This window comes from Martes martes (genome assembly GCF_963455335.1).
Source record: "Martes martes genome assembly, chromosome: 2".
Classification (NCBI taxonomy): Eukaryota; Metazoa; Chordata; class Mammalia; order Carnivora; family Mustelidae; genus Martes; species Martes martes.
The window spans coordinates 104370473-104393514 of record NC_137889.1 but is presented as its reverse complement, the minus strand read 5'-3'; the positions used below and the strand labels follow the sequence as shown (position 1 = coordinate 104393514).

The following is a 23042-nucleotide window of genomic DNA, read 5'->3' as shown; positions in this document are numbered from 1 at the left end:
CTCGCCTTTCTCTCGCGCTCCCCTCCCCCAGCAACCACACACACGCACACACACACAAACAGAGAGGGAAGGGGGGGAGGGTGAGAGAGAGAGAGAGAGGGGAGAGAGAGAGAGAGAGACTCCCCGGCTCCCTCCCTCCCTCGCACACAGCGACTGGAGACGGACGGAGAGCAACGCGCTGGGAGAGGAGAGACCACCGAGAACAGCCCCGCGCTCTCACACATACACTCACACTCGGCTCTTTCCTCTCCCCCCACCTCCTCCTCCTTCCACCCCCACCACTAACACCATCTCCTCCTCCTTCTCTCTGCAACAAGAAAAAAAAAGCCATTTACAGGTATTTTTTTTTGATCCGCATATTTATTTATCCCCCCCCCCCAACAGTTTGTTTACAAGTATTAAAGTTGTAATTGGGAGCTGCCAAGACACATCTGGATTTGTGTTTCTTTGTGTTAGGGGGTGATGTGCAACTAATTAAAGGCAGACTAGCAGCGTCTGCAAATTCTAAGGCTCCCCAAATAAAAAGAGACTGGTAAGTGATTGTTCTTTCTCTTTCTCTGGCTTTTTTTTCTCTTAAATGTTTGCTGTCCGTTGGGATTGTAAAAGTAGATTATTAATGCTGGACTCCAGCAATAAAAGGCGTCGCTGTATTAATTTATTAATTAATCTGCACCCGCCCCTCCTCCTGAATGTTAAATATGACCTTTGATCTCTATGTCTCTGGTAGACCAGACATACAATATTAGGCATGTACAGTCACATTGTTTAAAGGCAAAACAGGATCATGAAGTATGGTTGTCTAATTTAGCTTTGGAATAGGACTATAGTTATTTGTGTGTGTTTTATTTTGTTTTTTAAAGAAAATCCAAACAATAGCTGTGGCTTAGGTACCTTTTTCATGCTCCAGAGATGCATTGATTAAACAATAATGACCTGGATACTGGGCACAATCATTTTCTACAGTTTCTGGTGGCATTAAACCTTGAGGGAGGAAGGGGGAGGTGATGGCAATAAGAAAAGCAAGGAAAGCTTCTGTTTGCAAACAGCACTCTAATACTCTGGAAAGGGGACATTAAATTATTTCTTTATTTGGAACAAGGTCAGAAGACTAAAATACTGAATTTTTTTTCTCTCCACTCAATGTGATAGCTAATGCATGGTTGGCATAACTAGTTTTTACTGAGTAGCAGTTATTATGGTCTTGCAGTTACAATGTGATTCGCAGAAACTGAAGCTATATGCATATTCTTGCTGTGTCTTCCCCTACCCCCTTCCAAGCATCAAGAATATTTAGCCAGGAGCATTTTGGGGGCACCCTTTGTATTGCCATCAGACCTCTGAAGGGAGCAGTTTTCCCTAATGCGAAACCACAGAGGTGGTTCCTGAGTGATTAGGGACTTGCTGTGATTGAAAGATGCCTGCTAGCTTCTAATCCAGCCTGGGGTGAGGTTCCTTATCTTGATTTACTTTGCCTAATAGGGATTTGTTTACATAAACCCCTCTTTTTAGGGCACCTCATCAGCAGGTCTTGAAGTTTTTGTACTTGGAGTTTGGGCATAAATGGTTCATTAATCTAATTATAAGCATAATTACTATAATTGATATCCATTTCGAACTGAATATTTGAGACTGAGACTACTGGGCCCCCATTTAGAATTCCCTGAACTCCACATTCCAGACCAACATGTGGGCTTCAAAAGATGTCACAGAAAGATATTCTGCCCCCCCCCAAAAAATCTGGAAACAAAGAAACTGTTTTTTTTAGGTTAATATACACTTTATGTCTTTGCGTTACTTCTTAAAAGGCTGAGATGTACCTCTTCCTCTGTGATAAACAACTAAAATACCTCTTCCTAAAGCATAATAATGGCCTGTAAGCAAAGGTATGAATGCAAATACCCAGTTAACATTAAACTTTCCTCTTAAAAAGAGCAAAAGAAAGAAAATCTTTTTTACGGTTATTTCTTCAAGTAAACAACACCTTAAGGGATCTCCCTTCCTCCCCAACCCACCACCTTTTTACTCAATGTAAAAACCAGTGACTATAAGAGATCCTTAAAAAAAAAAAAAAAAAAAAAAGTCCCATGCTTTCCTCTTGTCTTGGGAAGAGACAGGAGTCTCCATTAGGAATTATTGGGAATATTCTTAAAGAGGCTGCAGGCACTTGGTTTAAAACGGGTGACATTGTTTGTATTATTTTTAAAAATTTGTATCTGGTCCATCTTTCTTTTCTTTCTTTATTTCTTTTAAACAAGTAGAACACCACCCTCTTACCCCCACCAAGCCCCAGCACCAAATGGCTTGTACAATTGAGACCTGTCCTTGGTCCATTGAATTAAAACCCTAACAGAGCCAGCTGTGCTGGGATTCAAACTAATGACCGCAGACACAGAAGGACACTGTGGCAGCTGGTAGTTCTTTTTTCCCTGCCTCTTTAGTTCAGATTGTATGTGGGCAGTCTCTTAGCTCTCAGTTGTATTGTGTTTGCTTACAGTTTATACTCGGATGTATTGTAGACTTTCTCAGTACTTCATTTGCTAATTTCCTGTTCATTTTCCTCATAGGGCCATTGCTGTTTTCTACTTTACAGCATTTGCATGCCCAGGCAGCACTTGTTCACACATTTCATAATGTTTAAATGCCCTCTGCTTATAGGTAGTATCGCCCTCCCACCCCTGATTTGCATGTCTTTAGCACTCCAATTGCCCTTTTCCCTCGGCATTTGTCACCCCCGTCTTTCCTCTTTCCCTGGGTATCCTGGCTATTAATACATTTTCTCTGGAGGGTTATGAGAATAGGGAGGAGGAGCTGTGGTGTGCTGTGGGGAGGGAGGGAGTGGGTTGGGAGCGTGTGGGGGGTGGGGGGAATGGCGGGGGGGGGGTCACGTCTTGATGATTGTCATGCAAACGACCTGACGAAGAATGTGGGAGTTCTCAGTGTCTGCGGTGGGGTAGTGAGGGAGGCTGTTTATTTATTTTTAATCTTTTTCCTCGTGCAGCTCGTTGGAATGACTTTCTTTATTTTAGTTGTAACAGTTGGAGGATAATGCTAAGGAAGACGCTGCCTGGGAATTCACCGTCTGTGGAAATGCGCCCCAGAGAGGAATAAAGCAGTCCTCACCTTGCTTTCCCCATCCGGACCTACTTTCCCCTCCCGCCTCGGCCCCCACCCCGACACCACCATCACCCCCTTCCCTCCCCCCCACCTTCCCCCCTTTCCCACCCAGGTGTCGGACCAGGCGGTCCCCACTTCCACCCTGCACCCCTTCTTCCCCCCCTGCACCATGAACACCAATGTCTGCGTGGAGCCCGGGCCGAGCCCGGAGGCCCCGGGCTTGCCCAAGGAAAGCCACCTGCCCGAGGGGGCCCTGAACAGCCTTGTGGATTACAACTCGGAGATGGAGCGCTACCGCTCCTTTGCCACCTCCTTCTACAAGACCAACGGGGGCGCCTTCCCGCAGGCGGCCAAGATCGCGCGCATCACCACCCCCATCTTCCCCAGCAGCGCCGCCGCCGCCGCGGCCGCCGCGCGCATCGGCATGTCCCCCTGGAACTGCGACAACGCGGCCACCGCCGCCGCCGCCACCGCCATGCTCTGGGGCAGCGGCGGGGGCGGGGGCGGCGGCGGGGGCGGCAGCGGCGGCGGGGGCGGCGGGGGCGGTGGCGGGGGCGGCGGGGGCGGCAGGAAATCCTCCTCCGCCGCCGCCTCCTCCTCCGCCTCCTCTTCGGCAATCCTCCCCGCCGGCGGCGGTGGCGGCGGCGGCGGCGGCGGTGGCGGCGGCGGCGGCGGCGGCGGCGGCAGCAGGACCAGCATGCACCACCGAAACGACTCCCAGAGGCTGGGGAAAGCTGGCTGCCCGCCAGAGCCGTCGTTGCAAATGGCAAATACTAATTTCCTCTCCACCTTATCCCCTGAACACTGCAGACCTTTGGCGGGGGAATGCATGAACAAGCTCAAATGCGGCGCTGCTGAAGCAGAGATAATGAATCTCCCCGAGCGCGTGGGGACTTTTTCCGCTATCCCGGCTTTAGGGGGCATCTCATTACCTCCAGGGGTCATCGTCATGACAGCCCTTCACTCCCCCGCAGCAGCCTCAGCAGCCGTCACAGACAGTGCGTTTCAAATTGCCAATCTGGCAGACTGCCCGCAGAATCATTCCTCCTCCTCCTCGTCCTCCTCAGGGGGAGCTAGCGGAGCCAACCCGGCCAAGAAGAAGAGGAAAAGGTGTGGGGTCTGCGTGCCCTGCAAGAGGCTCATCAACTGTGGCGTCTGCAGCAGTTGCAGGAACCGCAAAACGGGACACCAGATCTGCAAATTTAGAAAATGTGAAGAGCTAAAGAAAAAACCTGGCACTTCGCTAGAGGTCAGAGGAGATGATTTCTTGTTTCCCAGTCTCCCCCCCTCCCTCCTCACTCCCCTCTCTTCTCCCCTTCAGGGCTTCTTGTCTGGTTTGAAGATGCAGTACCCCTTTCCTGAAGCTTCATTCAGGCTGTAAGATACAGTTGCAGGTGGTTGTGAGGGCACGGCCTCTTCACCACCCTCCCCAGCTGCACTTCGCGTGGAACTGGCCTCCAGATGGGGGGGGGGGGGGTGCGCCCCTCCTTTTTTTTTTTTTTTTAATCTGCGGTGGTAAACTAATGTAATTGGTTTAAAAAAATCAGAAGTTTCACATTCAGTATGCTCAAAAATGCCCCTTCGCAGTTTAATATGCCCCCTCTCTCTTAGTATTAGTTTTAAAAGCATCTCTGCCCAAAGGATTGGACATACCACATTTTATATACTTTTATTGGTTAAGAGAGACTTATTAGTGGCCCAGTTATAACAGTGAGGACACCATTTGTGGCACACAAGCCTATGTTTGCATTAAGACACGCACACAGAGGAATCTTGGAAGCTGAAATAACATGGATTCAAAAGGTGTTCTACCTCCTTCCAGAATAATTTTTCTCTTCACCATGATAAAAATGTTTCTGTTTCCCATTTTCTGCATATCTGGTATTTTTTGAGAAAGCAGAAATAATATAGAAAGCTGAACACCACCTGCAATTTTTAAGGTGGTGTGTCTTAAAATCAAGGGACAGAATAAGTTCATTTCAGACAGGTGATGGTAATTTTATTTAAGAATTGTTTTACATAGTCTCGCAAACAAATGATTACTAAAATTTGGTTACCAAAGAATATTTCCTTTGGGCTCTGCATTTGACAAAGTAACCATTTTGTGGTCACAAAACTGTTCTACAAATGAAGCACAGTTTTCATTGATACCCTAGGTAGTCAACAGCAGTTTTTGGTTTTTTTCTATATGTCCTTAAATTAGACAATGTACCGACTGTCACTAAAGTAATTGTTAAATTAGGCTTTTAATTATGTTAAATACAAAGAGTGATGTGTTTGGTGGGAATTTCATATGGTAACATGATCAAAACAAAAAGGGAAAAAATGATTTTAGTGGCATGTTTAGCAAGATGTATGAACAAATAATCATATTTAGCCCCTTGATATCGTTTACAGAGTAGGTGACAGGATGTTCATATATACTTGAGAATATAGGTGGTAGATTTAGCATTTGGGAATATTCTATGGTCTGGATTACAGAGTGAGATTGGCTCTCACAAGTTATCATCAGAGGGGCACTTGCACATTCTTTTTAAAAATTGTGAGCACTGCTTAAAGGAGTTTTCTCCGTGAAGGACTGATCTTTAAAAGGATTTTTTAAAAAGGAAAGTTAAAGAATTTTGTTGGAGGCTAGAACACAAATAAGGTATAGTTTTTTTCAAGTTTTATTAATATGCAAGGCAAGTAACATTTTGAGATTCAAAAAAACCAGTATTATATTGATATCGTTATTGATTGTGATCAGTTCCATCAAAATGTTACATGTATTCCTCTTTATAAGAAAACCCATCTCTTTGTCGAAAGTTTGACTTTACTCCAGGGTGGTTTATTACATTTCCTTTGACAACACTGCTTAAACAAAGATAATAACAATTATAAAAATGCAGGACCCTGTGTTTTGTTGGTGGCAAAAATTCGTTTTTAATTTTTGAATTCCGTTTTCTGGATTAGTTTGTTGTAACTTACCTCTAGGTCTCTAAGGCCCATGGAAGTTAAAATTCAGTTCATACTAAATTTCCTGTTAATGCCCAGTTGATAAGGACTAGATGGTTTTTATTTTTCCACTTGAATTGTATAGTATCTAGAATTACAGATTTCATGTTGCTAGTAGGCCACATCTTCAGCTACACCCATGGCACTGCCTTGTCCTGATTTAGAGTATGCAGTGGGTAAGACCACTGAATAATTCTGATTTATTTAGTAAATAACTGCTCTGCAGGAGCTTAGTGTGGGTACCAATAGGTTTTCTGCACAAGTTTCTATGCTGATGTATCAGTCTAGACAAACTTCATAAATTCCCTTTTTTTTCCTCCTTTGTATAGTTTTCCCACAAACTGGTTGTGATGCTTAAATTCCTTAGACATTTTGATCCCATAGTATTACGTTTTTTTCCTCCTCCTCCTCCTTCCTCCTCCTCCTCTTCTCCTTCTTCTTCTTTTTTAATCCAAGTGCACAACAGTTCTGTTGATCTTCAGAAAGTGGGGTGTGGGTGAGAAAGGAAACACACCCCTGTCTTTGTAGAGCACTCTGAAGATGTTTTCCTAACTACATACCCCTTCCTACCAGAGAATGGGGTCATGGTTCAAGGCTAAGATTGTTAGCAGAGTGTTATTTGGTAGAAAGAAAAAGGTTGGTGGGGGAGGGGTTGTTTTGTTGCATTTTTTTAACTGGCTAAGATTCTCTCTAGGTTATTTTAAAAAGGCAATGGCAGACATAAGCATATGTGTAACCACACAGTTATGGCTGTAGGGAAGCAGCTGGATGCATGTCAGAGTGACAGGGTTTACATGACTGAACCTAAGCTGGAACAGTGTTTGCTGGTTGGTGAAAAGTCCCCTGCTGACCTGCTTCCCTCTCTAATTTGGTTCCTGTAAGTTATCATCATCTGTGGAGATGTTTTAGAGATTGGTTAGACTCCCTAGATGAGGACAGCGATTTGGGGATTCATTATGGATATCACCTGTGGACCTCAGGTTTAAGTTCAGTAACTTGTATTTGTTGGCTTTAAATATGGACACCAATTAATAGTTGCATCATAATCATTAGTTATATTCTGATTTATCATTTCAAACCTCATGCGTCCTTCTTTCCTTTGACTTATTCTCATCCCAAAGGCTGGAGGCTTAATCAGATTTTCAGGGTGAGTAAACTGAAATTAAGACAGACACATGGAAGTGTTGGGAGTCTTGCCCACATTTTTTTGAAGCCTCCCCTTTGGCATTCCTTTTAAAACAGCCTTACTTATTTTCACATTTTCCTGCTTAGTCTCATGTTAAGAACATCTTACTGCCTTGGAAATATGTTTATGAAATCACATCCTTGATAATATTCCATAAGACAATAATACACATATAACAAATTCAGTTTTTCTGTGATACTGTGCACTATATATTTGCATAGAACACCATTCATTTAGTCAATTATTACATTAAAAAACTATCATTAATTATTCAAAGCAGTTATTACAAATACCGTATGCCCCTTCTGCAACAAAACTTATCTTAAAAACTTGCATCCTAAATGCTCAATACCAAGTTGAGAGATTTTAATAAACATGTGATTGTGCATTATGATAATAAGTTACATAATAGCACTTTGTCTCGTGCAAAAGTAACCAATCTTTCAGTTTTCATATTTGCAGCAGTTACATTTCTGATATGAAGATCTAACTTTTTAAAATATCCCAACTCGATATGGCTCAAGGGATAGGATTGTCCCATGGGCAACCCCAGCCTCTTAGTGCCTGAACATTGTTCAGGTGACATGATTGATCTCTGTGGGACAGCATTAGAGACCACACAGATCTGGTTTCTCTCCCATTAGCTGATTTATGGAATTACATTAGTAAGCAACACCTCAGGAGATTTCCCTGCCCCCACCCTTGGCTCTCAGCTATAAGTTACAGGCTGCCACCACAAGTTAGAGGAGGGACCTGAAATCATTATAGTAAAGAGACTATAGTGAAGAGAAAATGGAACTTCAAGAAAAAGGGACAATTTCAATCTCTTTTCTTTTAAAATCTTTCTCTCATTAAAACATATATCTACTGAATATACAGGCCAATAAGTTAGGTTGAGCTACTAAGGGGTTTGGTGGAAAACACCCAAATATTGTCCCAAACTCGGTAACTTGATTTATTTTATTTTATTAAGATTTTATTTATTATTTGACAGAGAGAGACACAGCGAGAGAGGGAACACAAGCAGAGGGAGTGGGCGAGGGAGAAGCAGGCTTCCCCCTGAGCAGGGAGCCTGATGCAGGGCTCCATCCCAGGACCCTGGGATTGTGACCTGAACTGAAGACAGATGCTTAACGACTGAGCCATCCAGGCACCCTGATAACTTGATTTTTTAAGGAGTATTTTAGGGGAAGAGGACACATTTCTTTATATATGCCATTAAGTTCCGCCACACAAAAGGCAGTCATAAAATTCTGGACACAACATTGTCTACAAGGAAGATGGTACCTGCTTCCTAAAGAAATTTATTTATAGACCATATGTAAAATTTGTGTGTCCTTCAAACTCAGAATATGTATAGTTAAATAATGAAAACAGCCAATAGTTGAACATGTTCTAAGTTTTTGAAGTTTGGTGACTTTAAAAAAAATCTATAGGTAAACACACATGTTTCATATCTTAAATTGAAACATTCATCAGTTTGTCATTTTATATCACAATTTAAAAACGAGTTCTCAATTTTTAATTTCAAAAACCAAAAATGTACTAGTATAAAAATGTAAATTTTTGTTTTATTATCAAAATGCAAGTATGTAACTATCAAATGGAAAGAGGAAAGTTGTCAATCAATTCAAACAAATGATAGTTTATTAACACTAGAGTATAATACAGAGCTCATGTAGGAAAAAAGATCCTGAGTTTCATAAATGATAAGAAAAAGGTTCAGAAAAGTTTAGCTTTAACTAAAGACAAGTAGATTTGTAGTCAAGTCATCAAACTGTAATACAAGTTCAGTGAGATTTTCCTTCTATCACTACATTTATAAAATACAAGGTAGTTAAAGTTTTTTTTTTTTTTAAAGAACCACACCTTTTTAATGATTCCTAAATGAAAATAATACCCCACCAATGCAAATATCATATAAATTCTAAGCAATCTTTTGCATGGCAATTAGGAATAGTAAAATAAAGGTAATTAAAATCCATATGTAAGTTATCTTCTAAGAATGTGTGAAATTCAACTGTCATCAAACAAAATACAAATAAATAAGCAATCAGAAAGCCAATCAGAACAAATCAACAATAACAACTTTTAGACTAATCAGATAAAACTATTGTACCTATCAAATAAGAATGAAAAGGGTATCTAGTGATTAGGAACACAAGAGTTACTTGATTTTTAGACTTTTTGCTGAACTGATGACTGAAGTATTGCTACCTATTTTGGTTAATCCCTTGTTTCCCTGGGTGACAGTTAGGAGTTTTGATTTATAGGTTGGCAGATACAAAACAAATTAATAAACTAGTCTATAAGACTAAAACTGGGAAGGAGTAGTGGAAGGAGGGTGGGCATTTTATCCACATTGGCTCTAGTTTGCCAGGTTGGAGACTGAAGATCTATGGGGAGGGTGATCCTGACAACTTTGTGGAATATTCTTTCCGGATACACGAGTAAAACATGAAATTATTTGAGTCTGTAGAAACGTGTTTTTAAAAACTCTTTTGAAGTAGTTGGTGCTTAGAACTGTTTGAACTCAGCTGGTTAGATTATCTGAATACATAGTTCATTTTTACCAGAAAACAACTCACCTTTAATTTTGCTTTGAAAAAGTGTAACAAAATGTCCCCCACTATCCAATAAGTTTCACAAGAGTGGATATGCTTCCATTTTTTTTACATGTATTTTTCCTCACATTATACAAAATGTTAATCTAATGTATTCATTGCATAAAAATATCTTATCAAATTAATAGGTAAATTCAACATTTGCTGAAGGGAAGGCCCATGTAAATATGTAAGTTGGATAAAGGACTACATCTCTCTTAGTTTTCCTTTATTTTAAAGTTCATCTTTAAAAAACAAAAAAGAACCCAAAATAATGGTAAAATTTTTTTGGTTTTATGTATGATTTCAGTCACCAATTAAAATGTAGTGTAGGGTCCGTAGAACACTCTAGAAAATATCACTTTTTACAAAAATTTGTTTTCAAGGATTTTTTTTATTATAGTAATCAGTGTAAAATTTGAAGATCTGCATAGGCATTAATTTTGTTCCTTGTGCTGCAGTGTTTCTGCTCATTCTTAACATAGTTTTTCATCTGGCATTATGCTATTATCCTTAAGAGTTTCAGAATACTTGGGGGAGGGGCACAGGGGTGGTTTATCCTTCAGTCATATCTTGTTCCATCACATACAAACACCTGTCCTGATAGTGAATTATTCTGCACGGTAATAGGAAAGCCTTCCTCCATTCAGCATCATATGTTTTCTGTTGTTTATTGAGTTATGTTGCACCATACTTCAGATGCGACAGCCATTTAATAATGTTGAAGACTTAGCTCTGCAGGGGCTAAAAGGATCCCAGCAGGCTTGTTAACTTCTACTCTAAAACATTATGAGAAATATTTTTTTTTTCCCTCTGTGAAACTTCGGGGCTTTCTCTTAATTTATTTTAACAGCATAAGAATCCAAAACCAGGTATGAGAGTGAGCCTGTTAAATTTGTCCTGTTTTTCTTTTTCTTAATATTTAAGGCATTGATTTCACATTACATTTCTTACTCAAAAGCAAATGGCAAAGCAAAAATTACTTTTTCAAAAAAGTATACTGAAGATGTAGTTCTTTGGCTGATATAAAACCAGATAGAAATTATATTAGGAAAGTATACTACTAGTTTCTTGGCTTTTTATTTCTTTTATAATTAAAAATTATATTTGGGCCGTATGACCACATTTGATGATGGGTTATGAGAAGAGCTAGTAGTATCAGGTAACTTATAGTTGAAATTAGGTACATCAGCATAACTTCTCTGAACTTTGTTTCCCCATCTATAGAATGGGGATAATAGTATCCATTAGCTTACAACTTTCTGATACTGTATGTCAGTTAGTGTACTTTGTATAATGAAAGATGCTATGCAATTTCTCATTCCTATGTTAAAGTCCTCGATGAAAAGTAGAGAATAAGACAATTATGTTTACAGATAATCCCATGCACCACAGGTTTCTTACAGTTTTCAGAAATTAAAGCACAGGCAGACGGCATTGTGGTTTGTGTTTTCTGAATTTTTGCTTTAATCATCAAGTTTGCCAAATATCTGGATTGAGTTCACTTGGAAAGAGATAAACCTGATAAACAAGTTTTCCTTGTTCTTGTACTTGCACTGTCAAATACCAGGAAAAGTACGCAAATTGCCTGGTCAAGTCAGTCAGTGTGGTGAGCCTTAAATAAATTAGTGCTCTTTCTCCTTCCTCACCAAAGGCACACCATTGCCATTAATTTCTGTAACACCTGAGACAGAGAGAGAGAGAGAGTGATTGACTTTAACACAGCACCTTCCTTTGGCTACTATTTTCTTTATTTGGATAGACAAGAGGAGTTAGTCTAAAAGGGAATTAGTTTAAGAAAATCATTGTAAGAAAGAAATGGTTAAATGCATATAAATTCTAGTTGGAAAACATTTAATAAATATTGGAAAATTTTAGAGTTACTTTTATTTTGAAAGATAAGTGTATAGGAGGTAAAACAGGTAGATACACATTTTGGGATAAAAAGTAAAGCATGCAGTGCTTTCTTTTATTAATAAGGAGAAGGTATTTATGAAATGAAGAAAGTTGGTGAGCAATAATAGAAAAGGCTAATGGTTTTTTGGAAGAAAACAGTGATAAGCCCTAAAAAATGTGGAAGACTAATCCAGAAAGCACTAAAAATCCAGGAGAAAGGAGCATTCAAGTCAGGATGCAATGCTGTATCTAGAAAGAACTTTGTCAAGACAGGCTATGGATGTCTGCTTTCCTTCAGCAGTTATAGAAGTTTTGCAGAGAGTGGAAACTATAAAAAGAGGGAAGATAATATTTTTATGACTTCACTCAATATATTTGGTTTGGGAGTCAGACCTAAAGCTCAAGTTCAGTGGAGTGGCAGCTGAATCAGAGACAGGGAAAACAGATTGTGTTATAGCTGATGTTATTATTTTTACTTATGTCTTTGAAACATTTGGTAGAATAATTCCAAAGTGTAACTAAAAGAGAATGCTTCCAAAGTGGGTGGAAAATGGGATCCCATTTGGATCTCCTCTGCATCTAAATTCATAATTTAGAGGACATTCTTGAAAATGTGAACAAGTGTCTAACTGGGGAAAACTCTACTGAATGTGTTGTTTCTTGCCCAAAGACTTGGGGGGGGGGGCAGTCCTGGATGATTGAAAGAATCAAAAGGATAGAGATCTAAGAGGACCAGAGGGGAAGGGGGCATATGTTTATAGATCACGAAGACTCATGGCCATTTCTGTGTATTTCAGCAAATCTGGTAAATTCCAGAGAAGATATATTCTCTCCAAAATCTTTCAGAGTGGAAAGAGATAAAATACATTTTAAAGGAAAGACAGACTATTTAAATTTAATTGTGTGGAAATGATGATTACAGGTGCTGGTGAATCAGTGACAGGAATGTAACCGTGCTGGGGAAAGACTTGTCTATGGAAAGTGTTCTTGTGTGTAGGTTAAATGAGACCAGTGATGGTTTTAATGGAGTCAAGAATAAGGAAAGAGCTAAAATTCTCAGTTGTATGTAGATAGATGAGAAGTGAGAAGATGTGGAATCCTCTAGTAAACATTAAATACTTTGTGTGCTCTAATTTTCATCCATGAAAAACAAAATAGAGAACACTGGCCTTTTCTGTCCCAAAGGAAATACAGATTGGATCTTTCAATATAAGGCTGCTCTATAGAGTTAAATTCATTGTAAAGTGGAGTGGTTTTGGATTTTCCTCATGTGATTCTCTTCACATGAGTATGTTATTTGTGTGGTGTGGAGCTGTGTTTTTTAAACTGCAGGTGACAGAACATTAGTGGTCCATGTGTTGGTTCACCATGAGGATTTTCAGAAACTAGAATAGAAGAGAGTGGAACATAAAATATATGAGTGCAGCACATATAGTAAGAGTACATATTGTTAAACTTCTGTTTCAGTTTGTATGTATACATAAATGTATGTGTATGCATGTACTAGGCTGCTATGTAAAATGTATTTCTGAGTGTTGGTTGCAGTAAAAAAGTTTGAAAAACACTAGTTTAGTGACAGCAACAACACTATTGAATGAGACTGTAGTGAGGAAAGAAATTACATTTGTAAATGGAACAATGTTAACAAGATAAAGAGTAAAATTTAAATGTATTTCTATAAATAGTGTGTCTTTACTTCTCCTAGGCAGGCCTGTACCTATGCTGTATATTCATGAATACATGGTATGTTACTAAGCATATAGTCAGTCCTTAATAGATTCAATTCAATTTGACAAATCTTTAGGTAGGAACTGCTATTTTTTTAAGATTTGTGGTAAGTGCTGTGGTTATATACATACAATTGTGTTTACACACACACACACACACACACACACACATTTAAGGAACTTACACTTTCCTTTATTTCTGCCTTTTGCAATACCCATCTAAATGCCTAACTCTACATCTTAGTCCTTCCTCCAAGATACTTAGTTCCTTACTTACATTCTTAACTTTCAGTCCCAAGAAATGGACAAATCTAAAATGACATAATTGAATTAAAATGATATAATTTCTTAGGAAACAGTCTCATACCTACTTAAAAGCCTTGGGATTCCTTGATGTGTCCTTGGTTTAGTTCTTCCCCAGACCTAAATAAGAAATACAGGTTGCCATTGATGATCTCTACCTGGTTACCCCATGTGATTATGTGTTATTGTATTACATTTGATATTAGTAGAATTTTTCAAGATATAAGGAAAAAAAAAGAATACTTGCCTTGAACATTTGAACATACTGAGAATCTACAGGATGACTTATGACTTGTTATTTCAAGTATATTTTGCAGACCAGTGGAAATCCTATTTTGCCCTGAATAAGAAAGGAGGGAGGAAGGGAAGGAGGAAGGGCAGGCAGAATGTAGTGTTACAGACCCAAGAGAAAGGAGGAAGGTGCATACTGGTAGAAAGTATTGTCATGCCCAAGGTCATCTTCTTGAGTCTGGTTTAAATAAGAAATTAATAGAAACAAAGTCTCAAAAATTTTGGCAAGATGCTATGAGTCTGGCTGGGCTTAGGCCCACTAGAACCCTTCAACATTGTTTCTTTTCATTTACCACAGCGGAAAAAGTAGTTTCACTGAAACTAGTTTCCACCCCAACCCCTTCTCATTTCTCTTAAAGAGTAATTCACTCAGGTCTTCTGTTAGAAACATAGAAAAGCCAAAGTGAGAAAACTCATACTCCAAATTAGCCATGGTGTTTAGGGAGATAGAGGTCATCCTATAAACAACTAATTCTTCCAGAATATCTGTAATTTTTAAGTGTTATGTAGAGAATTTCCTGGAAAATACAGAATGCACATATGGAAAAGACTCCAGAAAAAATGGAAGAAAGATGATTAATCACTACATCTTGTAAATTCTATGCTTGAAAAAAGTTGGACTTATCAATTGACTCTGTTAGTTAACTTTGGGAAGGTGGCTATGTTTGCATAAAGATGGGGCACAAGATACTCATAAAAAAGTAGTAGTTTGTGGAAATTCTCTGAGGAGAAGTTTGAATCTAAAGATTTGAGAACTTGCTTTAGCACAAGATATGCTGATATCATGGTAGTGTAGAATGCTTAAGAGTGTATATCCTCTTAATGAGGGAAATTAGCCAAAATGTATTTCTAAAGAGCTAGGTAACATGTAATAACTTGATAAAGTTAAATTATAATAATTGTTGATTGTATACCTTTTAATTTCATTATTTAAAAGGAAAAAAATGAGAAAGACCAAAAACTCAGAGTGATTGTGAATTTGAGTATTTGGTGGATGACAGTTATAATTCAATTACAATTATTTAAAAAACACTTTTTTCAAAAGAAATACTGCAAAAGCTACATGTTATTCTCAGAAGTACAGTTTTAACCAAGTGCATTATTTTGATGATATCATCTTAATGACTGAAATATTTGGAATTTACTCTAAATTCCTCTAAGTAATTCATGGACATAAAACATGCTTTGGTTTCTGGGCTAGGTCTAGAAGTGGTTGGAATTTTGTCATAGAGGATTCTAAACCAAATGAAGTCCAGTGACTACATCCAAGATGCTAAGGACTTAGCCTAAGGGGAAAAAAATTATTAAAGTTATTTTCACTTTTTATATAATATAAAAAATGAATAGTTCTCAAATTCTCCTATCTATAATAATTCAAAGAGAAGCACTATAATTTGAATTTCTTATAGAAGTTTGGTGTAACTATTGTATTTAATTTGAATATATGTTAGAGACTGTCCAAATCATAGCTTTGATCATTTTAAAATTTTACCTCTTAATTTTTTTTTAAGATTTTATTTATTTATTTGACAGAGAGAGAGATCACAAGTAGGCAGAGAAGCAGGCAGAGAGAGAGGGGAGGAAGCAGGCTCCCTGCGGAGCAGAGAGACAGATGCAGGGCTAGATCCCAGGACCCTGGGATCATGACCTGAGCCGAAGGCGGAGGCTTTAACCCACTGAGCCACCCAGGCGCCCCTCACCTCTTAAATTTTTATGACCTCCCATTTTCTCACATTTTACAAGAATATTTCTTCTTCTCTTCCGTAAAAAAAAAAAAAAAAAAAAAAGACAGTTCACTGTCTGCTTTAAAATTAACCAAAATTTTCAAAATTGTCTGACAACTTTATCACAAAAAGAATGCTGGTGGTTTTTCAATAGCTGATTAGCAGTGATCTCACCTAAAGGCATTGTTGCATTAAACAGGATTAGTGGAGTGACTTTGAGGGGAGGTAGAATTATTCTACTTTTGTCTCTGCCAGGTAGATAGGTGATACGTAGGTAGGTAGATAAATTAAGATTCATTTGTCACATAACCACATATATTTGTGTATATATTCATAAATTAAATATAAACATGGAACATATAAATAGAATTGACTCTGTACTAATCATTATTGACAGTATTGATGTTATTAATCTAATTTTTGCTTTTTAATCTCAATTTTACTTTTAATTTCCTTTCACACTCCCTCTAAGAACCTTTAGCATAGGGTTAAAAATACTGCATAAAATAATTTTTTCAAAAACACCTTTTTAATTGGTGAATCGTTGATCAATTTTCCTCTTTTTGCTTACCTGATATCATTCTATTATAGTTTACTTTTATATTTCCAAGAACATTTTAATCACTAAACAACTCATTTATCAGACAATAAATTTACTTATTTGTTAGAATGCTGTGATTTGAAGTGTTTTTACCCAAATCAGTTAAAATATAATCCTACTTAGCATTAATTAATTCTACTTAGCATTAATTAAGACTTGCCTAAATAAAGTAGTTGCATTAGATACTGGGGCCAAAGGTGGGCACCTTCTTTGGTCACTTTTGGATGCATGTAAATCACGGTGGTAAACTATTACTTTCTTTCCTACCAACCCATTCCTACCCTTAGACACACACATTCTCCTTTAGACAGTTGTTTTCCTACCTGGCTCTACCAGCACACTGATCTGACTTAGCGTCTGTACAATGTAATATATAAATTCATCTTTCCATCCGCAAAAGTTGGCTAGGTTTATCTTCTCAAGTCATGCTATCATCACCTAAAATCATGCCATCACAATGGTGATGGTGAGGGTGGTGGTGTTCATGGTGGGAGGGTGGGGCGGAAGAGGAGGAGCTGTCAATATTTGCAAAGTGGGAAGAGTGGCAGCAGCCTACAGAGAATGGATACTAATGAAAAAGCCATTGCCAGTTCTCCACCATTAATTAGAGAAATCCTGGCCCCATACATGTCAATTTGAAAACCAAAAAAGTAGAGTTCTCCTTATAATCATATTTAATGCCTGCAAAAAATTGGGTCATAAAAGTTATGTAGTTACCTATTTGGTGCTTTCTCTCTTTTAGAGAGGGATCTAATATTCCAGTTAGTGATAATTTTGGTAGATACTTTTAGTTTACATCTGGATAATGGCCAAAATAAAATGTAAGTATACTATACTTATACAGTCATATGATAAATTAATTTAAATTATGAGAAGAATTAATCTGATACATATCTCATATGTGACGTATGTGTAATATATATCACATATGTGATATCTATCATATATATGATATATATTAATAATATAAATGACATATATTATAAAAGGACAGAAAAAGGTGTAATCTAAAAAGTAGAAAGTGTTTATATTAATTTATATTATATTAACTGAGGTATTATTAAAATATAAAGTTGTTTTTATTATAATAACAATAAGTTATTGGACAACAATAAGTTGTTTTTATTATAATAACAATAAGTTATTATATTGTTATAATAACTTATAACAATAAGTTATTGTTATTATAATAACAATAAGTTATTATAATAACAATAAGTTATTGGATAAGTGAGATTATCATATATCATAAATTAATTGTTCTCTCGATTTACTGACCTATTCTATACTTGTGCTTGCTATTAATTCTAGTAAAGTTAGTGGATTACTGGTATGATTTTTAAAATATTAATTATAAATACGATATAGAAAATATTTCTGCTAAAGACATTTTGGGGTGTCTCTAACATTTCCTAAGTATCATTTTAGATCATAATTATTATTATAATTATAACAATATTATAATTATTAATTTTCCAAAGACTTGTATTAATGTGCATGTGTGTGTATTCACATTCACAATATTGTATACATAATACAATTTTCCACTTCTCCAAGTAGGTTTTGAAATTTTGTCAGTAAAAAAATTTGAGACTTCATATAACTTGATGTTTTAGCATTCTTTGTGAATCAAATCAGGGAAAAAAGTAGTTTTTTTCATCATCAGGAATCTTTTTGTTGTTTATGCAAAATACTACAAAGTTTTAATGTTTCATATGAAGCTAAAACAAAATATAATCAAATGTCTAAAGGCAAACAATGGTACCTACTCTTACCTTTTGTAATATGTACTCTCTATTGTGAAATTTCAGTGCTTTGTTGAGGTTTTCAAGTTCTAGCGTGAAGAGGTCAATCAAATGCTGTGAGGTGCTCCAATTTCAAGGTCTTAGATGGTAGGAGGCTAAGAAACTTACAGGCGACTCCTCACAGGAAAACACTATTTCAGAAGAGCGGCAAACGACAGTTTGATACTGCTTTGGTTTTGATTGGAAAAAGCATACTTCACATCATTACAGGAGAATCGGAAAATGATTGGATGATTTCTATTTCCTTAATAACAAATGGGAAAACAAGAAATTATTTTTGATTAGCTTAAGAGTAGTGGGGGCCCAAAGTACTGACCGCAGCTTGGAAATCATTATATTTAGAAGCATTCTATTTCACAGTAGAATTCTGAAGGCCTAGGGGAATCACCACGATTTTTGGCTTAGAAAGTATATGAAGAAATATTGGAAAGATATATTGAACTTTAGTTACAGAATTTTCTAATGTCATAATAATTACCTCAATTTACATAACTTTATGCATTCTGAAGAAGATTTCGGCGTTGAGCTGTCTTTAATTTGCCCTTTGAAAGTTCATGTCGGGTTTTATTAAAATGAGTTTTGTTTAGTGCCATGCTTTACATATTGTAGCTAAATATGAATAGCCAATCCCACCTACTTTCGTATAGAAAGAAGTGTAGATATCCCTTTTACAGCTTCCAGGAGGTGAATTTTTATTCGACTCGCCAAGTGTACACAAGAGTGTGTAGATGCTTGCCCAGCCTGAAGATACCCCCTGCTCTGCAGACACCAAAGAAGAAAAATTCTCAAACTCTTTAGGTGGCAGCTTTGGGGATTTTTAATTTATTTTAGGGTGTTTAAATATTTCTTCATTGCTGATTTAACAAACATTAAACTTAAATATCTCTCTGCTGGAGACATATTGATAATTTCTGTTTTCATTTTTTAATTTTTTTTAAGTATGTGTTAACTGTACTTGGGCTTAGTCATTTAGGAAGGAAACAGAAGTCCTGCCTTTAAGCTCCTTAGTTTAAGGTCTTCCGTATGTGGCTCTGGCTTTCTTTCGTGGTAGGAATGCTCTGGAACACGAGGCTTTACAGCACTAAGGGAAGGAGAACGGAGGGCTGCGGGTTTCTGCACAGGCCTCCTGGGAGCAGCAGGCTGCTGTGTGTCAGCGTTCGCACCTGCATGAGCAGTGAAGGCTGCCTTAAACAATGCTGATCAACTCCATTCTATTCTTTACCTCCCCGCCCCCTTTTCTTCCTGGGGAATCTGGCTTTCCTGTCACTCAGGATAACGATTTCCTGCAAGCATCACCAAGATCCAGAAAGTCACTGTAATCTCATCAAGAGTGTGATTTCCCAGCTGGGACTGTTGAATTTATATAACCCAAAGATAGCTGGTCAGGATGCTTAATCCTCCCGGCTGGTGTGCTGAGCTCCATTTGAAATAAAATTCCATTTGAAATAAAATTCCTGTAACAAAGATGACCTCATTAGTTGACAGAATTAGAGAAGATAGGTCTCCAGATTAGTGCAGACTTCATCAAAAACCTATAATTTAACCAATATTTTATGTATGAAAGCAAACAATGTTGCTTTCCCCATCGTGACCAAAAAGAACTCAGTCCAGGTACAAAGTAAATTTCCAGTGAATTTTCATGAGCCCAGTGAAAATTGGGCAGGAGGTTGGGCATACATCTTCTGCCCTGTGTGGCCTATGGGACACTAAGGAGTTGTGTTACTTTTTTAACCCTGAAATAAAATTTAGAGAAACCTCACTTCAAGCTTGTGGTGAATGCCTTGATAATTTGTTCTAATTACTGCACTAGTAGGTTTCCTGTTTTCTCACACATTTTAAGTGATTTCCCAGCAAATCATTTTTAGGCTTCATGACCGCAAAAACCTTAATATAAGGGAGAAATACTTTTTAAAAGATGCTTCTCTGCTTATCTTCATCCCTCCCCCACAGCAGTGGACTATATCTTTATATATGGAGATACATACTGGACTCAATGTATGCATAATAATATGCAAACATCACTGTGCTTTATTTTGTGACAGGTTGTATTAGTAAAGAAAACCAGCTCTCTGCTTTTCTCATATTTGCATTATCTAATTAATTTTTGGTGCTAACAAGCACGGAAAACTGATTATCTTTCTCCTCACAACCATGACCTTTGATCTCAGGTGGCATTTTATGAAGCTTGCTTTCTCTAAATATTGCAAATAAAATTTAGTAATGAAAAGGGGCACAGGAAGAGCACAGAGTTGGAAAAGAATTTTCAAAATGTATCCAAGACATAAGGAGTTCACCTCATTTAAAAAATGTACTCCATACATTTTTCTGTTTATCTTCATAAACATATATGTTTATCAAGATACAAGATTATCTAAGTATATATACTTACAGTCTTGTTTCCAGTTGGCATCTGAAAGTAAATTGGCATCTCTATGTCATATTCTATACATGTAAATGTGAATATATATGAATATATATGCACATGTTTATTTTTCATATGTGAATCTGTAATTGCATGGATATGTTTGGATCTAACTTATCTTGTTAAAAATGACTACATTTATATAAGTATGCATACTTATATAAAATTTATTCTTAGTTGGCATCATGCAGCAAGCTTAGCATCTGGTATGAACGTCTAAGTTTTCATTTACTGCTTGTGTGTGTGTGTGTGTGTGTGTGTGTGTAAAGCATGAATATTAGAATGAGTATGTTTCTTATTGCTTCATATACTTCCTTTAATAATGACTAAATAAATGTATGAACACATACAATTACATTTATCATTCAAAAGTTAGTTTTCAAAAGTGGTAAAGGGGTTTTTCTCATCAACCAAATCAAATGACGGGGATTCAGATACTCATAGTGAGCTGGAGAGAAAACATTACACCATGAGGAGCAAAGAGTAAAATATTAATGAGTACTACTTATATGGGAATAATGGACTTTCTTGCTTGCATTTTTAGAGAATGCTTCACAAGTTAAATATTTTTGCATATACATTATACAAACTTGCATTACAATCATTAGTTTTGCGTGCCTGGCTGCCTCAGTTGGGAGAGCAGGAGATTCTGATCTTGGGGTCATGATTTCGAGACTCACATTGGGAGTAGAGTTTACTTTTTAAAAAATCATTAGTTTGTTCTTATACTTTCTTTGGAAATCTATTGTGTTGACTGTGAGGACAAGTTTTTAAAAATTCTTTCTAGTGCAAATAGTGAAAAGTGGCTTTGCTTTCAAAACAGTTATTTTTTTCATTTAAATTTCAGTGGACATCTTAACCAACTAATACACTTTTATTTTTAGATGACATTGTTACAGTAGCACTGCGTCAACCAAATAAGTCAAATGTGAGAAAGTAAATAAAAGCTAGCCTCAATTATTAAAGAGTACTTAGAGTTGAATTTTTCGTGTATTTTCTGAAATATGAAATTCAAGTGCTATTAACACAGTCTTAAGATGTGTTTTTAAGAGGTGCGCGTGTGTTTGCGTGCGTGTGTGTGCGCATGTTCTGTACTTACCCAATAATTTGGTAGCATTCAGCATACCAACTTATATACTTACTTATTCTTGGCAGCCATCTTGTATTCTGCACAGAATTGTTGGACTGGTCTAAGGAATAAAATCAGCCCTCTTTCATTTGCCCTTATAGGAAAACTTAACTTATTGTTTCTTATGTACCTTCAATACGTTCTTATGTGATTCTGTTTTTTTAAAGAATACGAGTATAGTCTAATGAATTACTCTAATATTAATATAGAGAGGAAAATTCAGTCCTTTACTGTTTTTCTGACAAAAAAAATCACAACACAACACCATAACTTTAAGCATTTTGTTAAAATGATTGTTCATACTTTTGGTGCTAACTTAATACTCCTTTGGAAAACTATACTCTTTTTATGGTGCGAAAGGATAGTTATGCTCCACTGAGTGTCATTGGCTACTATAAGTTTGTTTCATACATAAAACATTAGTTTGTTGAAAATGCAGACTTTAAAATAGTGGCATATGTTGTCAGTATAGTTCAGATTAGATTATTTGTAGGAATGTTTAGCATTAGCAGTTGTTAAATGATAGAATTAATATCAATGTAATATTTGTTGTTGTCTGTGGTAAACAAAATTCCCCAGAATACAAAAATTACTTCACTGAATTCTCTAAATATCAACCTTACGTAGGATGCGTTATGTATGCAGCAGATACAGACTTTCTGGCCGGATGTCCTACTATTGGCTAATAGTTTGAACCTCCCCCTTTATTCCGATGGTTATCCATGTTCTAGGCTGTGTTCCCTGTATTTTTTAGACTAATGTGTTTTAAATATTATATTCAGTAAATTAGCGTTAAAGTCAAAATCCTAATTTTTGTAATGTTCCGAGACTGAACATTTCTTTTTTTTTTTATTAAATGTTGAAATATACAAGTCATTATGTTGTGTATTGCTGACTAAAAATATTGCTGAAGTGTAAAGGAGAAAAATCTAATTTTATATTGGCATAGAAAGAAAGCTTAACTTGTTTTCTTGCTCTTTTTTTATAGAGAACACCTGTTCCCAGCGCTGAAGCATTCCGATGGTTCTTTTAAAGCAGTAGTATATCTTATTTTCAAGGCGTTTGGAAGTGAAGGGCAAACTAATGTCTTGTTTTAAGAAACTGCTTAGTCCACCACTGAAGAAAATATCCAGATATTATTTTCATTTTATGTATAGGGGTTTCTTCCAAAAAAAAAAAAAAAAGGAAAAGAAAAGAAAAAAAGACGTATAAAAATAATCTGGGAGCTTGGGGAATTGGCCAGTCTA

General features: G+C 37.1%; 1 protein-coding gene across 1 annotated transcript; it reads left to right on the top strand.

Moving 5' to 3' along the window:
- Positions 1-3283: 3283 nt before the first annotated feature.
- Positions 3284-22828, top strand: CXXC4 (CXXC finger protein 4; the record flags this gene model as incomplete). Its single annotated transcript, XM_080796857.1, has 2 exons — positions 3284-4363; positions 22784-22828. The coding sequence occupies 2 exons, from the start codon at positions 3284-3286 to the stop codon at positions 22826-22828; spliced, it is 1125 nt and encodes a 374-aa protein (XP_080652983.1).
- Positions 22829-23042: the final 214 nt, after the last annotated feature.